General features: G+C 42.5%; 1 protein-coding gene across 5 annotated transcripts in view; it reads left to right on the top strand.

Moving 5' to 3' along the window:
- Positions 1–18,491, top strand: part of lrba (LPS responsive beige-like anchor protein) — a 186,004-nt gene that overhangs the window by 2,060 nt on the left and 165,453 nt on the right. For all 5 annotated transcript variants that reach the window (XM_056586364.1, XM_056586362.1, XM_056586366.1 and 2 more), the window contains exons 2-3: positions 14,333–14,564; positions 17,593–17,693. In XM_056586364.1, the coding sequence (XP_056442339.1) occupies positions 14,333–14,564; positions 17,593–17,693 (333 nt within the window). The remainder of the gene's footprint in view (positions 1–14,332; positions 14,565–17,592; positions 17,694–18,491) is intronic.

Genomic DNA, 18,491 nt, shown 5'->3' with positions numbered 1-18,491 from the left:
AAGTGAAGCAAAAAGTCTCGCACAACTCGTTGTTAACATTTCGTAAGCAATCTCCAGTCTAAGGGGTCGTCACTGAATAATGAATGTGTAAACCATTCACTTACAGTTCATAAGCCTTTTTACTCAATGTTATGTGGTATCGGCTGCGACAGGCCTTTGCCCGTCACAGTTGGCAAGGTGCAGTGAGGTGACACAGGAAATGGGTGATTTGAGACTGTGGAATGCCACATGGGTTCTGTCATGATGCAAGGTCAGCCAGAAGGCAGCCATCTTCCTGGGGTCGTTTTTTTTTTTCTGGAAACCAAATGTGGTGTATGTAGAATACACCCTCACACAATGTATTGTATGTAGGCCACTTCAAAACAAACCCTGAGTGTGTGTGTATATTGTTGCGTGTGTGACGTAAGATTGTCAGGAGGCAGGTTGGCAAAAATTATGGAATATATAAACCAGATTTCCATTGAGTTCCATTATGTTATGGCTATGTTCAGTTATTATAATTAGGTATTCAGTGTTTCTGTGGATACCTATTGTTATTAATATATGCTATTAAGTGCGGCTTGCTTTATAGGATTTTGTATGCAACCTAATTCCCAATTTGGTATTTATCATGGACAAACATGTTTTTTAAGATAGTATTCCATCTCTCCTAAAATAGTCTCGGAGCAGGGCAAAATTGATGTGTGCAAAAAATGTGACAGATAAAACCCTAATAATTCATGTAGCAAAGGTGTATTTTTAGCTTCAAGGATAAAACCTACTTTTATTTAGTAATTATGCGACGTGGTTGTCTTTCTGTGTACTGTGACAACGTCTGATGTGGCAACGGCAAACTGTCTGATTCTGTGATCCCATGGGATCCGATGACGGTCCAATACAACCATGCCCAATTTGTTAAGCATTTCCTGGGTTTTCTATGCTATATGACTTTGTCTTGACTATTAAGGCATTGTCTTATTTCAGTGAGTAGTTTTACATTAAGCCCTGCTCTTTAAAACTCAAACAAAAACAATGGCTGAATGGTGTTCTAAGCCTTCTTTCAGAGTGACATTATTTCCGCACAATACAAATGAGACAGTGTTCCAGTGTTGTCCTAGTCTGTCATGTATGGTCACCAGTGGTACAGTCACTGCTCGGTCACTTATAGGTCAGTGGGCTACGTAATAATAATGCTCTATTTGTTTGCCTTCTCTGTGTTGGTTTAAGCAGTGAACATTCATTGTGCCGTCTTGATTCAATTCCATAGTATCTATTAAATGTATTATTAAGCTCAGGATATTTGGTTAGTGCAGTCGTGTTTTATAACTGATTCACAAAAATATATTTCACAAAACAAAAGGATCACCATGGTTTTTATGACAATAGTTCATTGTATGTTAATGGAATCAAACGGGTTATAGGTATTGTGTTTCCTGCTTTATGTGCCTTTTATTTATTTAGCTAACAGCTCTACAGATGGGGTCAACACATTTACAGTTACTTCACAGACTAGAGTACATAGAAGTCTCAACATAAAATGTAATGTTGGTTAGACCTATCGTGGTATGAGTAGAAATGTTTATTGTGGTTATTCAATCTTTTGGGCATCTCTGTGACCATGTTGATCCAGTTATCCTCATTAGTTGGTTTTCTCAATGGTTTTGCGTTCCTATTTATGAGAATAATGTTCTGCAATGTTATTTATTTTTTAAATACAGTGTTCTTTGGAAAATGACCAGATTTGAGAGGTGAAAGTTGAAATAAATTAAAAAAGTATGGAAGGAAAACAACAAAAACTTGGCTTAAGGAATGGACTGAGGTAGTATGGTTCATTTTGAATGACTTGCATTACAAAGGCCGACATAATGAGGGAATAGCACTACCTAGTATTCATACTAGTCCTTAAAAAAACGAAATTTCTAAATCAATAATCGGATCAAACTCATGTAAAATGTTTATACCTTTTCTGGAGCAGGCGGGATAGCACCCTTACATTCCCTAAGATGGAAAACTCAGCCAATACAACAAGGTGTGCAGTAATGAGAGGAACCGGACCAAAGCCCACCAGGCACCGTTAGGCTCCCTGGGGGCTCAGCCGGCCAGTAGACCGTGTCTCAGGCTTGCCATGGCTCCTTTCTGCTGGCCTGCCCTTGTCATGTAGGCAACATATGGGTGCAACTTTCGGGAGGTTTCAAGATGATATTTCCTCTAACAAACTCTTTATTTATAATTGAAAGGCTAACTGCTGAAGGCGCATGGTGAGAGGCGTCTCTTGTTTCGGCTCTGTGCACTCGCCCTTAGGATGTTCCAGCACAACACTCAAAATACCTGTTTATCAAATGACAGCCTTGTCGCCACACCGGCCATTAAAACAGTAAGCATTACTTCATTTAGAATATCCTCATCATGTTGTGCTGCCCGACCTGTAAATCTGCATGAGTCATCATAGCATAGTATTTGCTCAATAAGATAATGTTTTTCTGTGTGCACTGCGAAGCATTCGATTTTTTTGTTTTGTTTCTGTTGTAGTGGCTTAGAGGCACCTGGCTTATCTCAGGTTGTTTATCAAGGAGAATTTAAGAATGACAGATCGATTAGAGAGAGACTGAATATTCACTGCTGTACTAGAGCCTCATATCTCATATACTGCAGGCCACCTATGAGAGTACTTTCTCCAAACCTCATTCTTAACTTTCACCATCTCTCAGAACCCCCTAAGGTCAACAGCCTTAATGTTCTTATTTCTGGCCATGATTTCCAGTCGGGATTCAGCTCGGTAGCTCCAATCTGCAATTACTTGCTGGAGGGAAGTCGCTACCCGCTGATAGAGATCCATTGTGCAGAAATGTGAAGATAAAATGGCTTTGTGAATATGCCGTTTGTAATGCTATAGATAGTCATGCTAATTGCGTCGATGCCTGCTTGAATGTGAGTCCCAACAATGGCTTGTTGTTGTTTTTTTAATTGGATTACTTCATGATGTCCTAGCCACAATATCCAACATCATTTAACTTTTTTTATTAATGTCATGAGCGAAAACAAGGTTTGGATTATTTGCTGAATCTCTATATTTGGATGTCATGAATTGCTCCAAATGAGTAACGAAGTGGACACACATTTCCTTGTGTTTGTAATGAAATTAGTTATGACCTGTTATTAACTGCACACCATGTTTCAGTAGAGGCTGGAGAAATTGAATCATGTCTGCTCTGACTGCAACCGATCTGCAACCTTACTGCACCACCTGCCGCCTCCAGTATAACATGTAAACTCCTTTTCCCTCTCCACCGTCGGCTGGATGTTGGGAGGGTGAGCAAAGGGAAACCATTGTTTCTGCTGATTAGACTTTGGTGTTGCTGAGACTGCTTATGTGTGTAGTGTACTGCTCGGTACAGTCTATCTAAGCATGCAGGAGGCCTTTGTATTTTGCTTTATTTATGGCACTCTATTTCCAATGCAAAATGCTACAGTTTACACTTCTAAACCTCTTTTTATCGCACGACTTTCCCCTTGGAAGCCCTAGACAATGAAAGATGTGGAATGCGATCTGGTTTTGTAACATACTTGGGAAACCTATGATGGAACGGTACATATCCAAAGGAACCGTACATTCAAAGGAATTTATTTCAATAAGTGCTCCTCTGATATGTTGGCCATATTTCAATTGGATCCAATCAGGGGGTGTGTGTGTGTGTGTGTGTGTGTGTGTGTGTGTGTGTGTGTGTGTGTGTGTGTGTGTGTGTGTGTGTGTGTGTGTGTGTGTGTGTGTGTGTGTGTGTGTGTGTGTGTGTGTGTGTGTGTGTGTGTGTGTGAGAGAGAGATTAGTCTAATGCTGTTAATGGCCATGGCCTAATAGAATCCAGTGATTGATGGTTCTGATATTTCCTTACCCTTGACCTATTTTTTTATTCTGCAATCTTTGTCCCTTCAACATCTGGCACAATGGCCAAGTCCACAGGGAAGATGGGGAGGATATGCTTGAAATATTAAGAATAGCTCAGGAATGAATAGCATGATGTGAAATGCATTTCAAATATACAGTCAGATCCATAAATATTGGGACATTGACAAAATTCTAATCTTTTTGGCTCTATACACCACCATTTGAAATGAAACAAACAAGATGTGCTTTAACTACAGACTGTCAGCTTGAATTTGAGGGTATTTACATCCAAATCAGGTGAACGGTGTAGGAATAACAACAGTTTGTATATGTGCCTCCCACTTTTTAAGGGACCAAAAGTAATGGGACAATTGGCTGCTCAGCTGTTCCATGGCCAGGTGTGTGTTATTCCCTCATAATCCCATTTTCAAGGAGCAGATAAAAGTTCTAGAGTTAATTACAAGTGTGCTATTTGCATTTGCAGAATCTGTTGCTGTCAACTCTCAACATGAGATCCAAAGAGCAGCTGTCACTATCAGTGAAGCAAGCCATCATTAGGCTGAGAAATCCAAACAAACCCATTAGAGAGATAGCAAAAACATTAGGTGTGGCCAAATCAACTGTAACACCCTTCACAACAGTTGGCCAGATCAAGAACACTCTCCACGTGGTAGGTGTATGTGTGTCATAGTCAAGAATCAAGAGAAGACTTCACCAGAGTGAATACAGAGGGTTCACCACAAGATGTTAACCATTGGTGAGCCTCAAAAACAGGAAGGCCAGATTAGAGTTTGCCAGACAACATCTAAAAAATATTTCACAGTTCTGGAACAACATCCTATGGACAGAGGAGACAAAGATCAACTAGTACCAGAGTGATGAGAAGAGAATGGAGGAGGAGAGGAACAGCTCATGATCCAAAGCATACCACCTCATGATCATTGAAGCATGGTGGTGGTAGTGTCATGGGGTGGGCATGTATGGCTGTAAATGGAACTGATTCCCTTGTATTTATTGATGATGTGACTGCTGACAAAAGCAGCAGGATGAATTCTGAAGTGTTTCGGGCAATATTATCTGCTCATATTCAGCCAAGTGCTTCAGAACTCATTGGATGGCACTTCACAGTGCAGATGGACACTGACCCGAAGCATACTGCAAATTAGTTTTTTAAGGCAAAGAAGAGGAATGATATGCAATGGCCAAGTCAATCCCCTGACCTGAATCCGATTGAGCATGCATTTCACTTGCTGAAGACAGAACTGTAGGGAAATGCCCCAAGAACAAGCAGAAACTGAAGCCAGTTGCAGTAGAGGCCTGGCAGAGCATCACCAGGGATGAAACCCAGCGTCTGGTGATGTCCATGCGTTCCAGACTTCAGGCTGTAATTGACTGCAAAGGATTTGCAACCAAGCATTAAAAAGTGAAAGTTTGATTTATGATTGTTAATTTGTCCCATTACTTTTGGTCCCTTAAAAAGTGGGAGGCACATATACAAACTGTTGTAACTCCTACAGCGTTCACCTGATTTGGATGTAATTACCCTCAAATTAAAGCTGAAAGTCTGCAGTTAAAGCACAGCTTGTTCGTTTCATTTCAAATCCACTGTAGTGGTGTATAGAGCTAAAAATATTAGAATTGTGTCAATGTCCCAATATTTATGGACCTGACTGTATACGTCAGCCCATATTATGAAACGTAATGGGAAAGGATGAGACCTATTTACTATCGAAAGTTGCAATATATTGCTATATTCTATTCTTAATATTTCATGACTTACAGCCTTGTACATTACCAAATCATTCATACAAATTGTTGTATTTGCATCATACTACTAAATTATAGAGCTTTAAAAACCTTTTATCCAAAGTGACTTCATTATTAGGCATAGAGCCATGAAAGCATGTAGGGCAAACTACAAAAACAAATTGCTGGGTCTGCAAGTTTACAAATAACACCCAGATCAGAGTAAGGAATAGCTTTTTGGTTTGGACTGCAATAGGTGGGTTGTGAGACATAGGTTTTGATGAGCGATGCATTGTGCGTGGGGAGTTAGCTGTAGCGTGGTTTGCAAGGTTTGGTTGGTTGGAAAACAGACCCAGCCTGGAAGGCTTTGCAGAAGTCTAGCTGAGAGACGGCCACGACCTGGCAAATAAGCTGAGCCTTGTGCTGTACCACTGTGCAAGTTTTCTGACAGGAACCACCACATCTTCCAGATGTTTTACAGAGTTCATTGGGAGATCAGAGGACAGTTGAAACAAGGCCAGAAAACCATAGCTGATTGTCAATCATGACCCCAATATTTCTTGCAGGACGCCTCAACCCACAGTCCTTCTGATAACAAGTTGGGAAAGAGTGAACAAGGTGGTTCATGGTATGAAAGGCCACGATAATGGGTCAAGCATGATGGGGACTGATGACCAGCAGCTCTTGCCAACCTTGCCAAGGCTTCCACAACAGTCAGTCTCGATGGTGTATCCACTATTGAAGCCATGCTGATTGCGATCCATACGTTTATTCAAATCTTACGAAAGCTGACTGTTTCTAATCTTGATTGATTTTCTTTGCTTTTACTTCCATTGTGCCAATTCTCAAATGAACACTTTCAAAATGTTTTTCAATGGCCTCCATATACAGAGGTCGAATGATAAATGATCAATATAGTATTCTCTGTGTATCCTACGTGTTAGCTCATGTGCTTACATTAGTATATCCAGTATATTAACATTATTCAGTTTTTATAATGTTAACAAACAAAACAAAACCCCCCAAACCACTCTAAATGTTCGGTCAGTGATTCAGTCATCTGTAAACAGACCAACATGTCTACCTTGTCCTTTAATTCAGTGTATATCCGAGCCAGTGAACATTTAGATTTAAGAAAATAAGTGGCCATTGTGTGTAGGTTTGGGGGGACTCCTGTTACAGGTGGACAAGTGAAAGACTTCAAGGGGACAGATCAGGTCGGGGTTGGGGATTCTTTGCTACTGTGTTACGTGTTACTGAGGCATGTGAGAGGGAAGCAGAAGACCGTAGATCATCCCGGATGACCATGCATCCCTATAGTATAATCATGCTTCACTACCTGTTTCAGAGTTTTGAAAAGCATAGAGAGTCATCCTACTAGTGATGCGCATAACAATGCCCCTTCCTCTGCATCGAGGTGTCCATGTCATGAATATTCCAACGTGACCTTTTGTCATTCTTCACTGGTTCCGCCTTTCCTGTTTGCCGCTCTCCACTGACTGCCGGAAATGCCAAGGGAGGTGTTTCAAAATGGCGCGCTTCGCTGACAAATGAGAAAAATCCAATGAGCCGGGTCACCAAGAGGTTTCAGAAGTAGTGGATTGGTGTGTCATAATAGCAGACCTGTGGGTGTGTGTTATTTTGGATGTGTGCGTGTTGTAGATCTGTACTTTCCCACTCATCAGCAACTCTTCTGAACAATGGATCACTTCTCTGACCCAACTTCTATTTTTAGCCGAAAGCCTTCCTTTCCTATCTCAACTGCTTATCAACGCGCACTAATGTGTTGTGCACCAACCCGCTCGGAGGGTTTTCTGTGTGGAAAAACAAACAATGTCTGCTTTCCTGTTCTGTTTCAAGATTACACTGCCTTCCCTCCCAAACCCCCCTAGTGAATTGTCTTAACATGGCATATAGTAACAGAGAGGACGTTTTTCTTATCCTGGATACCGTAAAGATTTCCAAAACTAATCAGGAAGATGTTCATTCCTTCATATCAAACTGTGAAAAATGCCTAATCATGCAAGTTTTATTCAAGAAGCAGTGCATCCCAGAAAACTAGGATATGCTCCTAAACTCTTGACTCCACTATCTGATGGGTACGCAACCATGCCTTTTGTTTTTTCTTTACTTTTCCTTATTCTTCCACATTCCTTGTTCTTCCACATTCATTCTGAATAATTATATGGAGTTTACTTCCTTTCAAGGGGATTATGACACTAACGAATTGAATGGAACATTAAACATTGATTCACCATGAAATGTCACATTTGCTAGTCATTTCAGTATACATTTGTGGAGTTTCAAAAAAGAATGAGATTATATTTTCCATCTAATAGACATTTACATACAATTGTATATACTATTTAGTTATTTTTTTACAAAGCAACAATGAGTTAAGTAAGTATTAGCTGAGAGATGGGTATCTTGCTCAAGGAAACCTACAGGAAGTTTATGGACAGGGGAGATGAACACAGGGAGGGTTTTGTTGAAGGCTTGTTGCTAATTTGCTCCGTTGTCTCTCTGTCTGACCAAGGCTATTAATGAGTGCAATGAGTTGCAGCATTAAGAGGGTTCTGACCTCTAAAGCTCAGTGGGGGTTATTTTTGGGCATCTGTTCTGCATCTATTCAAATTATCCATTTTCTTTTGCCAATAAATCTTTTCCTTTTATGAATATCTTCCTCCCACCTCGGACCAATTCTCATTCTCTCAAAGTTATACAGTTGAAAGCGGTGTCGTGAGCTTAGGTGTAAACAGCTATAACCATTGCGATGGGATATTTTGAAACAGTCCAGCCTGTAGTATACTATCTCATAAGGAAGTGATCGTATTGCAGGATGAAATATTTCCAGGCTGCAGTGTCCTTGTCCCTTTTTAGTAGATAATTAAGACATAAATTGCCACCATCTCTGTACCCATTTGTGGAGCTGACCCTATGCTTGAACGTTTGTAAGAGGGGCAGCCCCCCAGAAAAGCCTTGTTAAGCCTGTCCATAGTCGAGTTTGCTTACTACGTTAACAGTAATTACATCCACCTTGGTCAAACGGTAAGACAACGTGGGAGTTAGAAATGTTGAATAAACGTATTATAACTAATTAACTTATTAGAAACCCTCGCCCTGTATAAACAACAGCTCCGCCCCCATACACTTTACAACAGACACCCCCTTTAGCCATAGTATCAACACGTAACACATGCCTTCCCGCTCCATTAGCTGCAACTCCTCCCCCCACATACCCCTACAAGCAACAGATCTTCCTTCATTCAATCCTATGAGCAACACCTCCTCCCCCAATACCCCTACAAGCAACAGATCTTCCTTCATATGAGCAACACCTCCTCCGTCTTCTAGACGCCTCCTCCACCCATGCTCCCTACAAGTAGCATTCCCTATACCGGAGCTACTACAAGTAGAACCTCCTCCCCCATCACTCTGCAAAACGATCCATGCTTGGTACAGTTAAACACAGGTAACTCGTAGTATGTATGTGAGGTTTGGTAAGAAAGTCAGTCAAGTTTATGGTCAATCTTCCGTATTCATCTTAACAAAATGTAGTTTCTCATGGAGTAAGGGGCTAAAAGTTCCCCTATTGTCACAATAAATACAGAATTTCTGCAATCACAAAAAGATAAGACAACAAACGACTACAAAGGAAAGATTGTGGCATGGTGTAACTGCTGGGCTTTAACGTTTTAGACATAAAATAGATAATCTAGCAGCGACAGTGTTCATGAGGCTGACAGCTTGTTGACAGAAGCTGTTTCAGAACTTAGCAGAGCTGGTTCTGATGCTGGGAAACCTTTTGCCTGAAGGCAGAGTGGCAAACTGTCTGTGTGATGGGTGGAAGGGTTCCTGCACAATGGCTCTGAAAGTTGTCAGCCAGGACGCTCTCCAAAGTGCCTCTGCAGAAGGTGATGGACTGGCTGTCTTCCGTCTGCGTAGGAAGTGGAGATGTTGGTGTCCCTTCTTGGTTGCAGCGTTGGTGTTGAAACAAGGTTTTGGTTGAATTTCATCCTCTTCGTCTCCCATAATTGACAGTAATGGTCCTAGCAGGTATTAATGCACATTGTTACTGACAAAAAAACGGTGTCCACTGCAAGTTGCAATTTACTTGTTCAACTGCAGTAAACTGGAGATGAGTGCAGCACAAAGTCAGGCGATAATGCCGTCCCAAACCCCAAGCATCAAACAGCTATAGGGGTGAGCTGGCATATCCCCGTCAGTTATTCCCATTGTCTGTCTACCCAAAAGTGCCTCTGTCATAATGTCTTCCTACATGCACTATTTCTCTCTGCCTTTTGGCCCATGGAGTCGCCGTATCACATTGTCATACGATTACCTTCACAGGGCCAGGATAGTGGCTAGGCTTACCCCCAGCCTAAATGTACTGTGTTAATCCCATAATGTGCGTAGCCTAGGTATTGATGAAGACATAGATTGTTAAATCCTGCCTACTCCTTAATGACATATATCACATTTCTGTTACTGTATGTAACCAGAATGTTACTGAACTTTAATTGGTATTAGGTATCTGCATGGTTTTAATTGCTGTGTAATTGACTAAACGGTGAACAAATGTCTGGCCTAGCCTTTTAACCATGATTTGGCACAGGCCTGAACAGTAATGCAGACCTGAACAACGTATCACGCTGATCGTTCAGGGAGTTGCTGTACCAAACTTGTAGTAAGCAAAATTTCAGATGCTAAGCGAATGTGTCAGACAGCTAAGCAGCTGATGCCCTACAGGCTCCAAGGTCTAGGTCACAGCTGAGATGTCCTCATCACGGTCTCCATCAAACCCTGCTGGGCCTGGGGACAAGGGAGATGAAGCAGAAGCACTCTAGGGGGTGGGGGATATGTGATGACCCTGGAGTAGTTATGTAATTATAGCCATGGTCTTGCACGTTTTTTTTTTCTTTTTGCTTTACTTGTGCCTCACAATTTGCTTGCGCCTTATTTTATTCGTATGCCATTAACATCTGGTTTCCAAAATTGTAGTCAGTTAATTGGTTGCATGTTGCCGATAGTTATAATATGGTCAACAACATGCATTCATGTGAGCACCGTACAAGCATAACTGTGTTATGCTAATTCGAGGCAACTGCAATAGAGATGATAAGCATAGACAGGGCTTGTTGTTACCTACACAAACATACCAAGCTGCAGATGCATGCATAAATAATGCACAACCTGCAAGTGAATCCTCTTTTTGACAAAAACATATGTCTGAAATAGCTTGGCAGTAGAGCCGGCGAGTATCCTTCCTGGTTTAGTTCTGGCAATAGTAAAAAAAATCATGGGTTTGGCTTCCCAGCTTTTTATCCTCCTCCTCCACCTTCCTATTCAGCCATGGTGTGGTTGCAGTTTGGGACTATAAGAGGGTTGTTTTGTGGCTGCATGGTTGCTCAGCCATGATTAATTCAGACAGGCCTCTGGGGGTGAGCAGCCAGGGAGGGTTACCAAGCCAGGGATCTGGTGTCTACATGCTGCAGAGACGTTGGCTTAGGAGGGTAAGGCCCAATCCCATTTCTACCCCTTCCCCTTCCCCCTCCCCCTTGTTTTGAAGGGGGAAGGGGAAGGGGTAAGGGGCAAGGGGTAGAAATGGGATTAGGCCTAAATGTAAGCGCGAGCCTGGCTAGAGATCGTCATGTCACCCATTTTTATACTGTGTCTGTCAATCATGCGGGTGGTCGGCCTTCTCCTTATTGGAGGTGGATTTTAAAACAAGGAGATAATTGATAGTTGTTTTTAGATTTGGTTTGGTTTGGTTTTGGTTTTAAGGGATGGTGGAGGATGTCCTCGGGATAGCGACATAGAATTCGTGGTGACCCTTCAGTGTTTCCCACAGAAATTTTGGAGACTATGGGGGGGGGGGGAAGGGGGCTGGTATGGGGCGATTGTTGATTGTTGACGGGGTACGGGGGGTATGGAGCGATTGTTGACCGGGGAGGGGGGGGGGGGGGGGGGGGGGGTATGGATCAATTGTTGACGGGGGGGGGGGGGGGGGGGGTATGGAGCGATTGTTGACGGGGGGGGGGGGGGGGGGGGGGGGGTATGGAGCGATTGTTGACGGGGGGGGGGGGAGGGTATGGAGCGATTGTTGACGGGGGGGGGGGTATGGAGCGTTTGTCGACGGGGGGGGGGGGGGGGGGGGAGGTATGGAGCGATTGTTGACGGGGGGGGGGGGGGGGGGGTGTATGTCTTCAAACTTCGCCTGAGCAAAAAAAAAAAAAAAAATTTTTTTTTTTTTTTTTTAATAATAATAATAATTCATGTGCACGCAGAGACTATGGCGGCCGAAATTAGACTATGGCGGGCCGCCATAGTCTCGTCAATGTGTGGGAAACACTGCCCTTGTATAACATTACAAAGAACTCTCTGACACAACTTATTTTGTCAAGTCAAAGAATGCTTGAAGCCAAAGGCGGCTGTACTTTTAGCCTTTAGGTCCCTCCATCCCTGAAAACCTGAGGTTGCACATTTAAAGCCTGCTTTTGAAACGCATTTTTACTTTTCATCTGTGTACTGATCTTCAGGGTTTGCAGTTTATCCCATAAACTTTAAGAAATGTAATTAATAATTTTACTTTTGAGAAATTTGCTAGAGACATTTAAGTATACATTTAGAGTGCTCTTTAGATCAGCCAATAAAGGTAAATCATTATACATGTTTTCGGTATGATCAACAGCTTTCTTAATTTGATCTGTCTGCGGGTCAGAGTCTGCAACCTATTTCTTTGAAGCCTTAATGGCTTCTGTCCAGTTAGCCCTGCTGAAGCTTAACTGATTGAGCCTCCACACTTTGACATTGCTTGACTTTTTATTAGTGCTTCCAATAAAACAGTAGGGCTAAACCATGAGTGCAGTCGTGATGAAGTGAAATCAATCTAAAAGAAGACTTGAGAAACTCGATGAAAGTAACGGCATCAATATACTCTTGAGAATGATTTATAGGGTGGATAAGAAGAGGAAATGGCTTGTTTGATGAAGTCATGACCTGTCTTGCAAGTTCTCCTGTCTTGCAAGAACTCCTTGAAAGTTCAAGGAGTTACTGGTTCTTTCAATAGCTTTTTTGTCGAAGCATCCCCATTCTAGAGATGAGTTTGATCAGGCGTTGGAAAAACACAAGACAGCAGATATGCCAGCCTGATATATTATTGAATGTGTCAAATACATACTGCCAACCCGTTAACATTGAAGTGTGATTGCTACCATTTTCCATACTGACATTTTCCCATGAAGTCTGACATTTTCATCCATAATATTAACAACATCATCACACTTTTTCATTAAGGCCTATTTAAATGACGGGTGCAATGTGCAAAAAAAGATAGACGGGGAAAAAGGGTGCTATAACTTGAGGAGATTCACACCAAACAGACCTTTGCGCATGATTTTCATCCGTGTGGACAGGGCCTCAAATTAAGCTCTACAGAAACTGACCCCCCTTAAATCGTAACCTGCGATCTATCCATATATCTATCGGCCCATCGATCAATCTCTCTTATCAGGTCAAGCCACGGCCCGTTCTGAAGCCTGGTCCTCCGTCATCCTCGGTGTACTCTATCTGCCCGCCGCCAGCTGACCCTGATGGATGGAGATGGGTGGGGCCCCCCCGTCAGGCCAATGAATCAGTTAACGCCCTGTCACAATCAGCGGCCACCGCCATCACCAAGCCTCCCGCCTCCCCGCGTTCACACATCAGTCCGTCTGGCTGATGTTCCTCTGACTGCCTGGCCGGCTGGGGAAGGCGGAACGTGCCGGGCGGAGAAGGCAGAGCTAATGATGAACTTAGGCGATCAGTCGATGTCGTTTCATACCCCGTGGCACTGACCTTTTCTAATGGCTGCATCAATGATCTCTCGTATTAAAGGTTTGAGTGGATGATTCTGTTGTTACCGATGGCGGCTTACTGCAAACGTTTGACCCCGTATATTTCAGTCTGCTCCTTCTTTTCCAAAGAAGGTCACTGTTTTGTTTGATGGGGTGTAGGGCTAATGGTGGAGTTTTGTATCTGGGATGGACCACCCCTTTAATGGCACACGCCTCTATATAATTAGTTTTTTCACTTTTGCAGTTAATCTGCTCTTGCCCATTTTAATGGGACAGTTTCTAGCAGATAGTGTTGACCCGATTTACCCCATTCTCGGCACCCAGGCACATCCTGCTTGTCTCTGAACAAAATACTGTTATTTATTGCCTTGCGGATGTTGACAACACAATTGTTATTTCCTTTATCTCCTTCTTTTGTGCAAGGTTCATAATATAGCTGTCTCTTGGGCTGGCAAGCAATCACAAATGACAAATATGAAAAGTATCGCTCATTTCAATTATTCCCAGACAAAATGGACATTATATATCTGCGATAGATCACCCATTTCACCCTACCCATCTCTATGATAACGTCTCTCGTTAAATATGTCTGGTAAATAATTGTATATAAATTTTGACTTTGAAATATGTACACACTCTGTAATAGAAAAGAGCACCCAGGGTTACCTCTGTGTGACCTTACCTTGAACACTGTCTACTTTCATGATTAAGCCCTGATCCTTCATCACTTTAGTACTACACACCAAAGCATGAAAAACATCCACACACAAAAAGATCTACTGCCGATGAATGCACTCTAATAATACACCAGTAATCGAAGTTTCCTTTTACAGTCGGTTCTATGAATGTGTCCATTTATTAGTTGTTCTCTCTCCCCACCCACCTGCAGCTGGTTGGCGGGCAGTTTGACCTGGAGATGAACTTCATCATCCAGGAGTGTGAGAGCATCGTTTGCATGGTGGAGCTCCTCGACCAGTGTGAGCCCACCTGCCAGGCCGAGGTGTGGAGCATCTTCACGGCCATCCTGAAGAAGAGCATCCGTAACCTCCAGGCCTGCACGGACATGGCCCTCATCCAGCTGGTGCTGCAGCGAGTGGCTTCCACCGACAGCATGATCGCAGGTAAAGAGGACCTGCCTTTTCTCAACGGCAACCAGCGCTTTTTGACGAAACTGGCATCATTAATGCACTGCGATCAGTCGGTTTTGTGGTGCATTTCTACCAAGGTTTTTTTAAGGCGCGGTATATCTCTGTGACAATAATAGTTGAATCTAGACATTACCATAATATATGCTTGTGTACATTACGACCAAGTATGGGAAAGGCAACACATACTTCCGAGAGTATGCTTTCAAAGAAAAGGAAATAACGGATTCTCCTAATTCTCCTGAAGGATTGTCTAATCCACTATTGTTTTTCAGTAACAGTTTTGATGGTGTGATTTGATGGTTGTTCTTTCGCTTTTTGCTGCTCTATTTATGTTTTCCTCATCAAACTGCTTGAGTCAGTTTTTATTGTTAAATTATCAAACTCCACTAGCGATGCCATGGTTACGGCCCACGGCAACATTGTGATACTTTTTTAGTACCGTTGTGTATGAGCGCCTCAATTGAAAATCGGCATACTTGGCCACGATGACAAAATAAAGCTTGATATTAGAACTCTACTTTGAACCAGAATATGTAAATAAAAGCTTGATATAAGACATTATTGACAATGTAAAAGTCCTATATTAGCAATCATTGCTACAAATAAAAGCCTCATGCTGTAGACCACAATAGCAAAATAAATGGAGATGAATGTTGCCCATTTATTTTCCTTTTAGAATCAAATCAACTCTGGATTTAACACATAATCGATTTTTTTGTTTTAGATCTGATGTCTTGCTTCTTTTGTCCAAATCCTGGAACTTGTTCCTTAAAACCTCCAGTTTCTGGCTTTCCTTCCATTTATTAAAGGCAAAATCCCTTCCATTGTTCAATGACAATTGAGGGTGATAGATCGGACACTATTACCCTGTGTAGTATGAAGCAGGTCTTACTCCTACTGTTTCCGTCTCCAAATTGGTCTGAATTAATCCTCCTGGGTGCGGCTCAGTGAACATTTGCCTGCCAGAACAGCGTTGGCCCAGAGGGATTGCTCAGTCAAGCTAGAGAAATGGGGTTTGGCTCTAACTAGGTGGATGCAAATACAGATTTTATTCTTTAAGCGACATGCAGAACCACGCAGAACCCTTTGTCTGTGCATGGACCTGAAAGTGTTCCTTGCCGTTGTCAAATGGAATGAAACTTATTGGGGGTAAAATGATTAATTTTCTCTGTGCTATAAACTGGCTCACGTACTGAGGAGGCCATTGGACAGGGGGGGGCTTTAAAGGGGCAGTGCACAGTGGTGCAGCTCTGGTAAAAGCCGTCATTCACTGATGTGCAAGAAGATCCGTCAGCTATGCTGAGTGCTGCGCAGCGGGAGAAGTCCAGGTCACTGGGTGAAACTAAATGAGCTCCAGAGACATGCAACTAACTGAGAGGCACGATAAAATCCCCTGATAGTGAAGTTGTTCGGTCCATCAGTAAATATACAAGGCCACATGGAGTCATGAGGTCCGGCCCCATGTAAATTGAGCCATCGCTAGGGCGAACTGTTCCTTTACACCATCAAATAAAGCAGCTGGTCTAACAAAACCTTTTAGTGGTCTTATTATCGCGGTATTTTACTCGCATGGGGCTCCAAACAAAGGTTGACCAAATTAACCCCCTTAATATCTTTTACTTCCGGCAAAAAACTTTTGTTCTTGGATCCTCTGTACAAAAACTATAATTGTGAATCGCTGAGGGTAGAGCGTGGGCCGACATATAAACATTAAAGTGCTAAATGTGTTGTTCTGTGTTCTGAAGTAGACGGTGCCTGTTCAGTAAAGCTAGTATGCAGGGGTTCGGTTTTGTTAGGGGGAAGGGGGCGCAAAGTAACTCTGTAATTAAGAGTCTCTGCATTAAGAATAAAGCATTTGCTCATCTCAGAAGTTCTCAACAGCTGATTCTGCATACAGTTGTATTTCATTTCTAATTGTATTTTTTTTATTTCTAGAAAAATGACAGAGGTCCGCACCTTGGTTTCTCCATAGCTGGCTACGGGAATGAGCTTAATCTGCCTTACGTGCTAGGGGTATTGTTAGACGCTGAAGCCTCACTGTATAGTGGTGCAGGCTACAGACCTGGCTTTGTTTAAAGGCATGCTCTTCTTATCTCATATCGCCATAAACGCCTTTTTTATTAAAGAGTAACTAAACCACAACCATAATCAAGCCACAGGCTTGACATGGTCTCTGTTCAAAAGATTACGTTCCTAACTAGCCATCTTTTAGGGTACAGAAGTGTCAAATCCAAATAACCGTGGCCTTCCCATAGATTGTTCCTGTGGATGGATTCTTTGTGTTTTGAGTTGTGGTTTGTGATTCTGCAATTGAATGGGTTTTATGAATATATTTTGTCAGGCTGTGGTCAACCAAACTCAATATTGGTCTCCTGAAATCCAACCAACTCTGTGACCAATCGATTGGTCGACCACAGCGCATTCTACTCTTCCTCCCTGCTAGCCTAAATATCAGTGCTAGCCGAATCGCTTAGGGCAGAGCTTCAATATAAAGGGGTTCACACGCCGGACGAGCCAGGGAGCGCTGTGTCAAGTAGCGTCGCTATTATATAGACGACACACGTCAGCAATTGTCTGACCAATGAGAATTTGGTCGAACAAGTGCATATCGATCAACCAATCGACCAACCGACCAGAACTGGACAGCCCCAAGATTTTGACAATCACAATCAGAAAGGATCTGGGGCACATTGAGAAAACACACTGAGTCTTGATCTCTATCCTCTAGTCTCCTCCATAATAAGAACGTACATTTAAGTTGATCAGGAAGAAGAGCTGATAAGCTTCTCTTACGGTCTATATCCTTATTTCTGAATGAACAACACAGTGATTCGACGGATGATTGTTCATTGAGAATTAACCCCCGTATTTCCACTGTGTGTGTGTGTGTGTGTGTGTGTGTGTGTGTGTGTGTGTGTGTGTGTGTGTGTGTGTGTGTGTGTGTGTGTGTGTGTGTGTGTGTCTGTGTCTGTGTCTGTGTCTGTGTCTGTGTGTTGTGCAGACCTATTGGTGGACATGCTGGGAGTTTTGGCCAGCTACAGCATCACTGTGAAGGAATTGAAGCTGTTTTTCAGTAAACTACAAGGAGAGAGAGGCCAGTGGGTAAGTGACCTTCACAAAGCACAACACCATGGTTGTCCACAACCATTCCATGTCTCAGGAAGGCTAGAGGATCATAAACCCTGTCCCTGTGCTGAAATTATAGTCTTTTGAAATGCAATTCACTTCATCCGACACTGAGATGGTACACAGGTCTTCCTACGTGGCTGCAACCTAAATCAATGACATTATAATATCACTTTTCATCATTTTACTTTTGTTGGCTGAATGTTCGTGAATGTCATGTATTTATTAATTTGTCAACCTCATATAAATGGTTTCATCAACCCATTAATGGACTCACACACTTACCATTGGGATTCGTCTGCTGGGGAAATATAGTGGAAGTGACATCTGGGTCAACAGGAGAGGATTCCGACCGTTGGTGTGTGTGTGTGTGTGTGTGTGTGTGTGTGTGTGTGTGTGTGTGTGTGTGTGTGTGTGTGTGTGTGTGTGTGTGTGTGTGTGTGTGTGTGTGTGTGTGTGTGTGTGTGTGTGTGTGTGTGTGTGTGTGTCAGCAGAAAGAATGTGCTAGCAACACTGGATCTGCCCACCTCCTCCTATACCTCCATCCCCACACGGATCAGATGATAACACAAAGCAGCCCTTCAGCTCTGAACCATCTGAACGCTCTCAACAAAGTGAAGAAATTCAGAAATTAAATTCTGATTTCACCCATTATTATAGATTATGTAATTTAGTGTCCGATAATTGATTTGATGTCACATTGGTGCTGTGATATGTTGTGACATAACTCATTGACCTATTCTTTTTACATATTCATTTTCAAGATACTCAAAG

This window comes from Gadus chalcogrammus, chromosome 3 (assembly GCF_026213295.1).
Source record: "Gadus chalcogrammus isolate NIFS_2021 chromosome 3, NIFS_Gcha_1.0, whole genome shotgun sequence".
In the NCBI taxonomy this organism is placed as follows: domain Eukaryota; kingdom Metazoa; phylum Chordata; class Actinopteri; order Gadiformes; family Gadidae; genus Gadus; species Gadus chalcogrammus.
This window is presented reverse-complemented; position numbering and strand designations above follow the sequence as displayed.